The sequence below is a fragment of the Naumovozyma castellii genome, chromosome 7 (assembly GCF_000237345.1).
Source record: "Naumovozyma castellii chromosome 7, complete genome".
NCBI classification, from domain to species: Eukaryota; Fungi; Ascomycota; class Saccharomycetes; order Saccharomycetales; family Saccharomycetaceae; genus Naumovozyma; species Naumovozyma castellii.
In genome coordinates, this window is record NC_016497.1 from 491,187 (window position 1) to 503,607 (window position 12,421).

A 12,421-nucleotide genomic window follows, 5' to 3' on the forward strand; every position below is an offset into this window, starting at 1 on the left:
AACGGTATCCATGTAGGATGAATTTTCCAAATCTGCAATAGTTCTGATTTATTTATTTTCCATGGGACACAGAACCAAGCATACTAGCTGAGCAATCCCAGATTGGACACCTAGATATACCTTATACTTAGGAACACAGTATTTTGTTACATTGAAAAGAGTAGAATAACATGTCTGAAAAGGCCGTGAGAAGAAAACTAGTCATCATAGGAGATGGTGCATGTGGGAAAACATCTTTGTTATACGTCTTTACTCTCGGGAAGTTCCCGCAAGAGTATCATCCAACTGTATTTGAAAATTATGTCACAGATTGTAGGGTTGATGGCATTAAGGTTTCGCTTACATTGTGGGATACAGCCGGTCAGGAAGAATATGAACGCCTACGTCCATTCTCATACTCCAAGGCTGATATAATACTGATTGGGTTTGCCATAAATGACACAGAGTCCTTGGATAATGCCAGAAATAAATGGACAGAAGAGGCTCTGCGATATTGCCCTGAAGCCCCTATTATACTAGTCGGTTTGAAAAAAGATTTGAGGCAGAAACAGGATGGTGTGGAGATGGTAAAACCTGAAGATGCCCAACAGGTGGCAAGAATCATTGGTGCTAAGAAATATGTAGAGTGTAGTGCTCTTACGGGAGAAGGTGTGGATGATGTCTTTGAGTTGGCAACACGAACAAGTTTACTTGTCAACAAGGAACCAGGTCAAACCTGTTGTACCGTTAGTTGACTTGACAAAGGTACCATGTGGTGTTTTAGTTACGGAAGAGCCACCGCCTTTGTTAGTAAAGCTATTTGCTCCTACTATATGCATAATGCATTTGTATGATTCATGGACTGGATTGTCTCACTTTTCTGATGCGCAAATCGAAAATTAGGCATAAAATATATGAACTTTTCTGTTGGCAATGAAATTAGGGTTTCTATCTATTAGCAAGGTTCTTTTTCTGTATTCCATTATACCAAATCATTAAAGTGATCTATTCATTTATTCGTTTTTTTAAAGTACGCATTAATCAAAATATAAATTTATTGTAACACCAAAATATCTTTCCTGTAAATATAGATATACCTCGAACCATTATCTTTGCTCTTTTTAAGTGCAATAACTTAATGTTATAGTTGACTAAGAATAGTTAAAAGTCAATCTGTTACTGATCTGATTACGTAAGTCAAAACGCGTTTCGCGTTTCCAGATTAACTAGTTTTATAAATGTAAACATGTTTTCAGATCATTTTAACTCGAATCATTGAGCTCAAAGAAGGTCCATTTCATACCAACCTAGACTTTCTCCAGTGTCTGTTTTTATTATTTTAATCATTTATTGAATTATCTTTGATTTTGTAAAGAAAAATGACTGTGGCTGTTAAAAGTGCTTCTGAGAGGTATCAGAAAATATCACAGTTAGAGCATATCCTGAAGAGACCAGATACATATATTGGATCAGTTGAACTACAAGAACAAGAGCAATGGATTTATGATGAAGAAACAGATTGCATGGTGGAAAAGCATGTAAAAATGGTCCCTGGTCTATTTAAAATATTCGATGAAATTATTGTTAATGCTGCGGATAATAAGGTTCGTGATCCAACAATGAAGAAGATTGAAGTCACCATTAAGCCAGAGGAAAATCTAATCGAAGTCAAAAATGATGGTAAGGGTATCCCCATTGAAATTCATCAAAAGGAGAAAATTTATATTCCTGAATTAATTTTTGGTCATCTATTAACCTCCTCCAACTACGATGATAATGAGAAAAAGGTTACTGGTGGCAGAAATGGGTATGGTGCCAAATTGTGTAATATCTTTTCTACAGAATTTGTATTGGAGACTGCTGATCCTAAGTTGGGTAGCAAGTATGTCCAAAAGTGGGAAAAAAACATGAGTGTCTGTCACCCTCCAAAAATTACGTCCTACAAAAAAGGTCCCTCCTATACCAAAGTATCATTCAAACCAGATTTGTCCAGATTTAATATGACCTCTTTGGATAATGATATTCTGGGTGTCATGCGTCGTCGTGTCTATGATATAAACGGGTCAGTTCGCGATATAAGCGTATACTTAAATGGGAAATCACTGAAGATTAGAAATTTCAAGAATTATGTGGAATTATACATGAAATCCTTAGAAAAAAAGAAGAAATTGGACGCCGGTGAAGATGCTTCCGATCAATCTAATGTTCCAACCATATTATATGAAAGAGTTAACGCTTCATGGGAGATTGCCTTTGCTGTCTCAGATATTTCATTTCAACAAATTTCATTTGTAAACTCTATTGCAACAACTTCAGGTGGTACTCATGTTAATTATATTTCAGATCAGATTGTACGTAAGGTACAAGATTTAATTAAGAAAAAAAGAAAAAAGACAATTAAGCCTTTCCAAATCAAGAATAATATGTTTATCTTTATTAACTGTTTAATTGAGAACCCTGCGTTTACGTCGCAAACAAAGGAGCAGCTGACTACCAGGGTGAAAGATTTCGGCTCCAAATGTGAAGTTTCACCTGAATATATTAATAAAATCATGAAGACTGATTTTGCAACTAAAATTTCTGAAATTGCCGACGAGAATGAAGCCAATACTCTTAAAAAATCAGACGGTACAAGGAAGACAAGAATAACTGAATATCCAAAATTAGAAGATGCTAATAAGGCTGGTACCAAAGATGGGTATAAATGTACGTTGATCTTGACAGAAGGTGATTCTGCTTTATCATTGGCCGTTGCAGGGCTTGCTGTTGTTGGTAGAGATTTATATGGTTGTTACCCACTGCGTGGTAAAATGTTAAACGTGAGAGAAGCCAGTGCTGATCAAATCTTAAAGAACGCCGAGATTCAAGCTATAAAGAAAATTATGGGTTTACAGCATAGAAAGAAATATGAAGACACAAAATCATTGAGGTATGGCCATTTAATGATTATGACAGATCAAGATCATGATGGTTCTCATATTAAAGGTTTGATTATTAATTTCCTGGAAAGTTCTTTCCCAGGGCTTCTAGATATTCCTGGATTTTTAGTTGAATTTATAACCCCGATTATTAAGGTGACGATTACAAAACCAAGACGTTCTGTCATTGCATTTTATAACATGCCAGACTACGAAAAATGGAGAGAAGAGGAATCGAATAATTATACATGGAAGCAAAAATATTATAAGGGGTTAGGTACCTCCTTGGCGCAAGAAATTCGTGAATATTTTAGAGATTTGGATAAACATTTAAAGACTTTTCACTCATTGCAAGGCAACGATAAAGATTTGATTGATCTTGCGTTTTCCAAAAAGAAAGCCGATGACCGTAAAGAATGGCTTAGACAATATGAACCTGGTACCGTCTTAGATTCCTCACTGAACGAAATCCCCATCAGCGATTTTATCAACAAAGAATTGATTCTGTTTTCCTTAGCCGATAATATAAGATCCATTCCTAATGTTCTTGATGGGTTTAAACCAGGGCAGAGAAAAGTTCTGTTTGGTTGTTTCAAGCGTAACTTAAGATCAGAAATTAAAGTGGCTCAATTGGCGCCAAATGTTGCTGAGGCAACTTCATATCACCATGGTGAACAATCTCTGGCCCTAACCATTATTGGTATGGCACAGAATTTTGTAGGTGCAAATAATATAAACTTATTGAAACCCAATGGTGCTTTCGGTACTAGGGCCACTGGTGGTAAGGATGCTGCTGCCCCAAGATATATCTTTACAGAATTGAGTAAAATAACAAGAAAAATCTTTCATCCATCTGACGATGCTTTATACAAGTATGTTCAAGATGACGAGGCTACTGTAGAACCTGAATGGTATCTTCCTGTTATACCTATGATATTAGTCAATGGGTGTGAAGGTATTGGTACTGGTTGGAGTACAAATGTGCCTCCGTTTAATCCATTAGATATTGTCAAGAATATAAGACATTTGATGAATGGCGAAGAACTTGAAGATATGCAGCCGTGGTTCAAAGGGTGGAACGGTTCCATTGAAGCTATTGATCCACAACGTTATAGAATGTACGGTAGAATTGAACAAATCGGTCCAAACACATTGGAGATTACGGAATTACCAGCAAGAACGTGGACTTCCACTATTAAAGAATATTTATTGTTGGGTTTGAGTGGTAATGAGAAGAACAAAGCATGGATAAAGGACATGGAAGAGCATCATGGTGATACTATCAAATTTATTATTACGTTAACACCTGAAGAAATGGAGAAGACTAAAAAAATTGGGTTTTATGAACGTTTCAAACTAACTTCTCCAATTAGTTTAATGAACATGGTTGCCTTTGATGCTCGTGGTAAAATTAAGAAGTACGAGACTGTGTTTGAAATATTGAATGACTTCTACTATGTTAGGTTAGAATATTATCAAAAAAGAAAAGACTACATGAGTGAGAGATTGCAATGGGAAGTTGAAAAACTGTCATATCAGGTCAAATTTATTAAGATGATTATTGATCGAGCTTTAACAGTTACAAATAAACCACGTAAAGACATAATTAAGGAACTAGAAGAATTGGGTTTCCCAAGAATCAATAAAGAAGGAAAGCCACATTATGGTTCCATTAGCAGCAAAATTGAAGAATTGGTTGACGAAGGAGAAGGAGAGGATGAAAGTGAAAATCAAACTGATGAGGCCATTATTAATGGACCTGAAGAAGTTTACGGGACATTTGAATATCTATTAGGTATGCGAATTTGGTCGTTGACAAGAGAAAGGTACCAAAAATTACTGAATCAAAAACAAGAGAGAGAAACCGAATTAGAAGATCTTTTGAAATTATCAGCTTCTGATTTATGGAATAATGACTTGGAAGAGTTTATGAAAGCCTACGATGAGTTCCTTATAATTGATGAGGAAAGTCGTAATGGGAACGAATCCGGTGCAAGTTCTAAAACTAAAGCTAAACGCAAGAGGAAATCCGCTGCCGACGATGACGATGATTATGGCAAGAGTAAGAAGAAACCAAAGGCGACTAAAAAGTCTTTAAATAAACTGAAGTTAGAAACGGCAAATTTTGAGAGAGTACTACTTGAGCCCAAGGTGGCTGTAAAGGTAAAAAGACCAACCAAAATTAAGTCTGAGACGGCATCAAAGGAAGTCACACCAACTATTAAAGCACAAGAATCAGAAACCAACTCATCACTTTCTAAAAATTCTTCTACAATTTTCGACAAGCTTCCCAAGCAAGAGACAGAAGATACCCTAAGCACGTTTTCGAATAGATTTAAGGAATTGACTAAAAACTTTGGAGAAACTCCCAAAGAAAGTGTCCAAAGTCAGAAAATACCTCTACAAAAGACTGCTGTTAAACCAAAGAAAGAGCCAGTCAAAAGGAAAATACCTGAGATCGTTGAATTGTCTGATGATGAAGATGAAGTAGAAAATAGAAATTCCGGGAAAATGTTTCTCGAGGATTCGGACAGCGACCTTGAAGACGATGATGATGCGCCAGTTCAACTGAATAGGTCGAGAACCAGGCGTAGGGCAGCACCTAAAAAATCTTATGTCCAAAAAATCGAACTATCAGATGACGAAGAGAGCTTCATTGATGACAATGAAACGGATGGCTCTGAAGAATACGTCGAGTGATGTCACTGCTTCCCAACTCTTTTACCATACCCCTGTACTATATATATTCAATGTGTGTATCTGTGACAAAACAATGAAGATCAAAACTCGGATTTACCCGGAGATGATCCGAAGATGACGTAAATCCATAGTTTTTCGTTTTCTCGATCGAAGAATGTTGATATATCGAAATCCGATGAGCTTGTTCCTCTGCCAGGTTTATAGTAAGGTCCGTATACACGGGATGCTTCCCTTTGTCCTATCAATCGGCTCTTGACTACCAGCTAGTTACATCATAAAACATAAAGCTTTGACTTAGGAATTTGGCATAATTCATTAACTCTTAAACTTGAGCACACTTGAAAAAACTTTAAGAAACAAAGCTAAACAAAAATTATAATAACCATTATTCAATGCCCCCACAGAAAGAGGAAAAACTGAAACAAGCTGGGTTAGTTTACCCCTCGGCAAACCCAAAGAAAAAGGACAATGATTATACACTAACAACAAATAGTGTTGACAATGCTGAAGACTTGGATAAGAATATTGCAAAGGAGAGAAATACTACCACCAAGAAAACTACTAAGGAGGCATCATATATTGGGTGGAGGCAAATTGGTGGATGGGAGGAAAGTGATTTTCTTACTGCCGACGATTTCTTATTGGATTCAAATAATGAAACATTTTTAGACAACCTTATTCCAGAGAAAATGTATGGTGAATGGTACCATTCGGTTGGAAGCTGTGCTATTGGAGGCATCTTATCTTTTGGGTTAGGTTACTTTAAATTTTCATTTGCACCCGTTTTCCTTTTGATGGCTATTGTATGCCTCTATTACAGAACATCCATAAAAAAATATAGAACTAAAATTAAAGATCTCATCGAGAGAGAAAATGCAGTAGCAAAAATTGAAAATGATACAGAATCAATTGAGTGGTTAAATCATTTCATGGAGAAATACTGGTGTCTGATTGAACCCACTATATCTGAACAGGTAGTCACTAACGTCAATACGACTCTAAATAATTTGTATTCGTTGCCCAAATTTGTTCAATCTGTTTGGATTGATCAGTTAACTTTGGGTGTGAAATCTCCAAGGATTGACGGCTTAAAGACTTTACAAAATACTAGCTCAGATGTTGTTGTTATGGATTGGCAGCTTTCACTTATTCCTCATGATATATCAGATATGACAGCTAAACAGATGCGAAATTATGTTAATGAGAAGCTTGTTCTGAAATTCAACCTATTCGGAATAGTAATTCCGATTTCTCTCTCCGAACTCTGTATTGAGGCAAAGGCAAGAATTCGATTTCAACTAATGGATGCTTCGCCTCATATCGAAACTATCAATATCCAACTGTTGGAAATCCCCAATTTGGATTTTGTCGTCTCCCTTTTCTCGAGCTCAATATTTAACCTGGAACTGCTGGCGATCCCTGGGCTAATGCCATTCATTCGAGCCATGGCTAAAAAATATATGGGTCCAATTCTACTACCTCCGTTTTCATTGCAACTCTCTTTACCTCAAATAATATCTGGCTCGAATATCTCCATAGGTATCCTAGAAATTAGAATTAAGAACGTTCAAAATTTGAAGCGTTCAACAAATCCATTAAATGCCGTTGGAAGTCCATACCTGACCTTTAGATCAGGATCAAAACTTCTTGCTACAAGTAACACTTCGGTCAGTAAATATAATCCAGAATGGGATGAGACTATCTATATCCAACTCAAGACATTTTTTAACCCAATCACAGTAACTTTATTAGATAAGATGGAGAAACTGAAAGATAAGTCCATTGGTGTTCTTCAATTAAATTTGGCTTCATTGCGCAAAACTCCTCAACAAAGGCATTTGAAGTCATTTTTCCTTCGAAACTCTAGAAATGTTGGTGATTTGCATTTTGATTTACACTTCCATCCAACATTAAACCAAAAGCGTCTGCCAGATGGGACTATTGAAGAGATTCCCGATTTAACCTCAGGCATTGGTTTGATCAATATTGAGAGTTTAAAATTAATAAACCAGAAAAGCAAAAAACTTAACTTATATGTTGAAGTTTATATTAACTCTAAACTTGTTTGGACGACAAAAAAAATCTCTGGGATTAATTCCTTCGAATGGAATTCAACTTATGAAGCAATTGTCTTAGATTGTTTAATGACAAGATGTAAATTTCAAATTAAGAATCACAAAGATGAAATAATAGCATCAACTACACAAACTTTGAGCTCTTTATTGGATAGAACCATGATTGATAAGAATTCAATTCCGTTAAAAAATGGTAAGGGTGATCTGAAGATTATTACCCATTGGAAGCCCGTTGATTTGGGTATCAAAAATGATATGGTACCATATATCCCACCGATTGGGATTGTTCGTATATTCGTTAATAAGGCAAAGAATTTAAAAAATACGGATAAATTGGCAGTGTGTGATCCGTACGTTAAAATTCTCGTCGATGACATTGAGAAAGGAAGAACGCCTGAAAAGTGGGATACTTTGAACCCCATTTGGAATACTGCAATTTCTGTCGCAGTGACTTCACCTAACCAGAAGATAACGATTCAATGCAATAGTCATCGAACGTTAGGAGGAGATCTAACTATTGGAACTTTAAAATTACCCTTACAGGGATTATTTCAAAAGGACCGAACTGATAACTATACAGAATATATTGACGATAAGCAAAGAACTGGTCTCTTATACAATAATAGGGGGCTAAGTGGTGAGTTAACCTACTATGTCTCCTTTTACCCGTCACTCCCAATCTTAAGTCTTGAAGAGATCCATCAACTTGATAAAATTAATGAAAGAAAACAAAGCTTACTATCTTCAAAAGAACAACTAACAGTTGATAATGATCGTAGTGAGGAAAAATTAAGAGAGATAGAGCAAGAAGAGAATGAATTGAATGAGCTGCAAGATGTGTTTAACAGTAAGATGATGTTACAGCTAGAAGAGTTGGTACAGTATCCTGTAGGGATTATAACAGTTTCGATACTTGGTGGTGAGTTACCGGAACCTGGCCTTTATGTTCAGACATTTTTTGATTCATGTGGGTACCCAAATTTTATAGGGCCACGATGTTCGATAAGAACAATCAATACAGGATGGACCGGTGATTATATGGTCAAGGAGTTAGAGTGGTCTGTGACTACATTTAAGGTGACTAAGAACAGGAATGCCAATAAGGCAGAAGAATGCATCTGTCAACTTGATATCCCTACTTTTGAGCTGGTCAAGAATTGTTATAAGACACCAAAAATTCTCAATCTCACAGGTATATCGACTGCAAAACTATTAGTCCAAGTTTCTTGGCTTCCACTTAATGTTACCAAGTTACCGCAGAGCGATTTGATTACAAATTCTGGAGATTTAACTATTACTATAAAAAATGCCAAAACTTTACCTGTAGGTGATAGAAATGGACATTCTGACCCATATTTGAAGTTTTATTTAAATGATGAAAGAGATTATTTTTTTAAGACGAAAATTAAAAAGAGGACGTTGAACCCAGTTTGGAATGAAACTACAAAACCCATTCAAATAGATAATCGTGTCAATGATTGTATACTGATAGACGTTATGGACCAGGATTATGGTCGCAAGAATGATTTTCTTGGTAAAGCTAAAGTACCTCTTGATGAAATCGATCCGGAGAAACCAACTACATTAACTGTACCAGTACTTAAAAAAGATGGTAAAGATGGTGGAAGTTTGCAACTTGAGTTCCAATTCGAACCAAGATATACATTGAACGTTTCGAAGCGAACCGATAACATTGGTGATCTTGCCGCCAGAGGTATAGGTACAGGAATAAGAACAGGAACTACAGTGGTCAATACGAGTATCGTAACAATGGGGAAAGTAATGGAAGAAGGCCAAGCAAAGTTGAAGGCCGGTTTGGTTTCTGGTCTTACAAGCAAGCTAGCAGGTTCACTTTGAGGGTATATAACTGGAATAATAGAAAATAATATAACTATATCTTTTTAATAATTCTATTATTTCATTTTTACATAGCGTTAACTTGGAAGCGCTAAAAAAATTCGCAAATTGTAAACTGATCAGCCTAACAATTAAAGGGCTTACATAGAGACTGGGCTTACATATTGCCATCCGCGGTAAGTCAATTTTGCAAGTGTGAATAAAACTAATAAGAAGGTGATTTTAGTGGGAAACGAGCATATATAAAAAGCTATCCAATGGGGCAAACGGCAACTGAAGCGGATGAGGTCCATCCCGTAGAGCTTTCAGTTTATTCGATAATGTCATCAGAACTTGACGAGTTATACCAGTCAATTGATGATCTGAGACAGTCGCAGGCGTTATTGGTATTAACTTTGCGGAAATTACGCGATTCGTTAAGATCTGAACATTCCATATTGCAAGATAAAACGGAAATGATCCAACCCTTAAACCAAATGAAAGAACTTGATGAACGCTTGGCAAAGATTAGAAAGAGATTTGACTTAATGTTGAGTAGAAATAATGTACTAGCTAAATCAGAAGAGTAAACGGTGCACCAATTAGTAATTATTGTCTTATTGATGTATCTTATCAGACGTTCACAAGCTATGTTGTTTTAACTAATAAAGAGCAAGACCTCCAATTCAAAAATAGTTAACAACCTTAGAATGGAGCAGAAACTGATTTGATGTGAGAAATGCTCTTATTCGCAAAAAGTTGTGGAAGATGCTTCAGGAGTCTATTTGGAAAAATAAGATGTACTTGTATACACTCGGCCAAAGATCCAAATATTGACGTTTTTTTAATAGCTAAATATCAATATAAAAAAATTTGAAACTATTACCGTTATGTTTCATTTTATTATTCAAGTTATTGTCTCTACGCCTTTTCTCTGCATCGCGATTTTTCAACTTAAATAATTGGCTAAAAAAGGTTACAGATATTTAAACATTGAAAAGTCTCTTAGTTGAAAGCCAAACAATGTTAAAATCCATTACAGCGAAGTCCTCCCTTGTAAATAGCACAGTATAGATGGCACTCCCTGGATTTCATAATAGTCAGGAACGAGATAAATCTTACGAAGAAGTGTTTAGGAGGTTGGATCTTAATGATAATGGAAAAATTGATTTTAAGACACTTAAGAAGGCTTTCGAAAATACCGATCATCCTCTGAAGAATAATGAGGAGGCAATGCAATTTTTGTTTGCTGCCATGGATGGAAATCATGATGGAATAGTGGATTTGGAAGATTTCAAAAAATATGCTAGCATAGCCGAGGGACAAATTGAAAAGGGTTTTCAAAGGATTGATGTGGATAATGATGGTATGATTAGGGCTTCTGACGTCTCTAAATACCTCTCCACTTTAGCAAAGAAGGAAGCAGCTTCTAATGATACTAAAAAAGTTAATTCACCAGTAGCGACAAAATTTAATAAGTTTATTGAATGGGCATTTCATAAGGATCAAAAATCACAGGAATTAAGTAACAACTCAGCCTATATTAGCTACGACCAATGGAGAGATTTTTTACTTTTAATGCCTCGAAAAAAAGGCTCCCGTTTGCAAACAGCATATTCGTACTTCTATCTATTCAATGAAGATGTCGATTTATCCTCTGAAGGTGATATGACGCTTATCAATGACTTTATTAAGGGATTTGGTTATTTTATTGCCGGTGGATTATCAGGAGTAATATCACGTACGTGTACGGCCCCATTAGATAGAATTAAGGTATTCTTGATTGCAAGAACCGACCTCTCATCTACTTTATTGAATTCCAAAGATGCATTAATAGCTAAGAATCCAAGGGCTAACTTAGCAAAAATACGATCACCTATAATAAAGGCCATAAGATCATTATATAGACAAGGTGGGCTAAGAGCATTTTATGTTGGTAATGGATTAAGTGTATTCAAGATTTGTCCGGAAAGTTCAATCAAATTTGGTACATTCGAATTGGCTAAAAGACTAATGGCAAATTTGAGTGGTGATAAGCTAGTTAATGATTTATCTAAATTGCAAACATATGTTGCTGGTGGGATTGCTGGTGTGATGGCACAGATATCAATATACCCAATTGATACTCTAAAATTCAGAATCCAGTGTGCACCCTTGGAAGGGAATTTGAAGGGAAATGCATTGCTCATTTCCACTGCCAAAGAGATGTATAAGGAGGGTGGAATTCGTGTTTTTTACAGAGGGGTTTTACTTGGTGCATTGGGAATCTTCCCATACGCTGCATTAGATCTTGGCACTTTTTCTGCTTTAAAAAAATGGTATATCAAAAGGCAATCCAAAAAACTCAATATTCCTGAAAAGGATGTCATGCTCAGTTACTTACTCGTGTTACCTATGGGGGCTTTTAGCGGAACAGTAGGAGCTACTGCTGTATATCCAATAAATCTACTTAGAACAAGACTTCAAGCTCAAGGAACATATGCACATCCTTACACATACACAGGATTTAGGGATGTCTTTATGCAGACCTTGAAAAGGGAAGGTGTGCCTGGTTTTTATAAGGGATTGGTGCCAACTTTGGTGAAGGTTTGCCCAGCAGTGTCGATTGGATATTTGTGCTATGAGAAGTTTAAAGCTGCTATGAGTTTGGAATAATGAATGATGCCTTTTCATGTTCAAAGTATTTGATATCGTTTAATATACTGCGAAATGCACACATACACATTTATTTATATTTCTGTAATTATACACTTTCGATTAAATATTCAACAAATTCATGGAGTTATTGTTTCTAAATTGTTTTTGAGCCAGGAGAAAGATTTCTGATGAGATTATTCAATCTTACCTTGTGGAGCGATGATACATCTGTTTGGTTTAATCTCTTTTATAATATACAATCTTTTTTCTTGTCTT

General features: G+C 35.9%; 5 protein-coding genes across 5 annotated transcripts; all 5 read left to right on the forward strand.

The window, feature by feature from the left end:
• Window positions 1-170: 170 nt before the first annotated feature.
• Window positions 171-734, forward strand: RHO2 (Rho family GTPase RHO2; the record flags this gene model as incomplete). Its single annotated transcript, XM_003677464.1, has 1 exon — window positions 171-734. The coding sequence occupies one exon, from the start codon at window positions 171-173 to the stop codon at window positions 732-734; it is 564 nt and encodes a 187-aa protein (XP_003677512.1).
• A 624-nt stretch (window positions 735-1,358) lies between these two features.
• Window positions 1,359-5,597, forward strand: TOP2 (DNA topoisomerase 2; the record flags this gene model as incomplete). The annotated part of the gene is made up of 1 exon (XM_003677465.1): window positions 1,359-5,597. The coding sequence occupies one exon, from the start codon at window positions 1,359-1,361 to the stop codon at window positions 5,595-5,597; it is 4,239 nt and encodes a 1,412-aa protein (XP_003677513.1).
• Window positions 5,598-5,989: 392 nt separating this feature from the next.
• NCAS0G02750 (uncharacterized protein) lies at window positions 5,990-9,529 on the forward strand (the record flags this gene model as incomplete). The annotated part of the gene is made up of 1 exon (XM_003677466.1): window positions 5,990-9,529. The coding sequence occupies one exon, from the start codon at window positions 5,990-5,992 to the stop codon at window positions 9,527-9,529; it is 3,540 nt and encodes a 1,179-aa protein (XP_003677514.1).
• Window positions 9,530-9,786: 257 nt separating this feature from the next.
• Window positions 9,787-10,098, forward strand: SNN1 (Snn1p; the record flags this gene model as incomplete). Its single annotated transcript, XM_003677467.1, has 1 exon — window positions 9,787-10,098. The coding sequence occupies one exon, from the start codon at window positions 9,787-9,789 to the stop codon at window positions 10,096-10,098; it is 312 nt and encodes a 103-aa protein (XP_003677515.1).
• Window positions 10,099-10,582: 484 nt separating this feature from the next.
• On the forward strand, window positions 10,583-12,163 carry SAL1 (Ca(2+)-binding ATP:ADP antiporter SAL1; the record flags this gene model as incomplete). Its single annotated transcript, XM_003677468.1, has 1 exon — window positions 10,583-12,163. The coding sequence occupies one exon, from the start codon at window positions 10,583-10,585 to the stop codon at window positions 12,161-12,163; it is 1,581 nt and encodes a 526-aa protein (XP_003677516.1).
• Window positions 12,164-12,421: the final 258 nt, after the last annotated feature.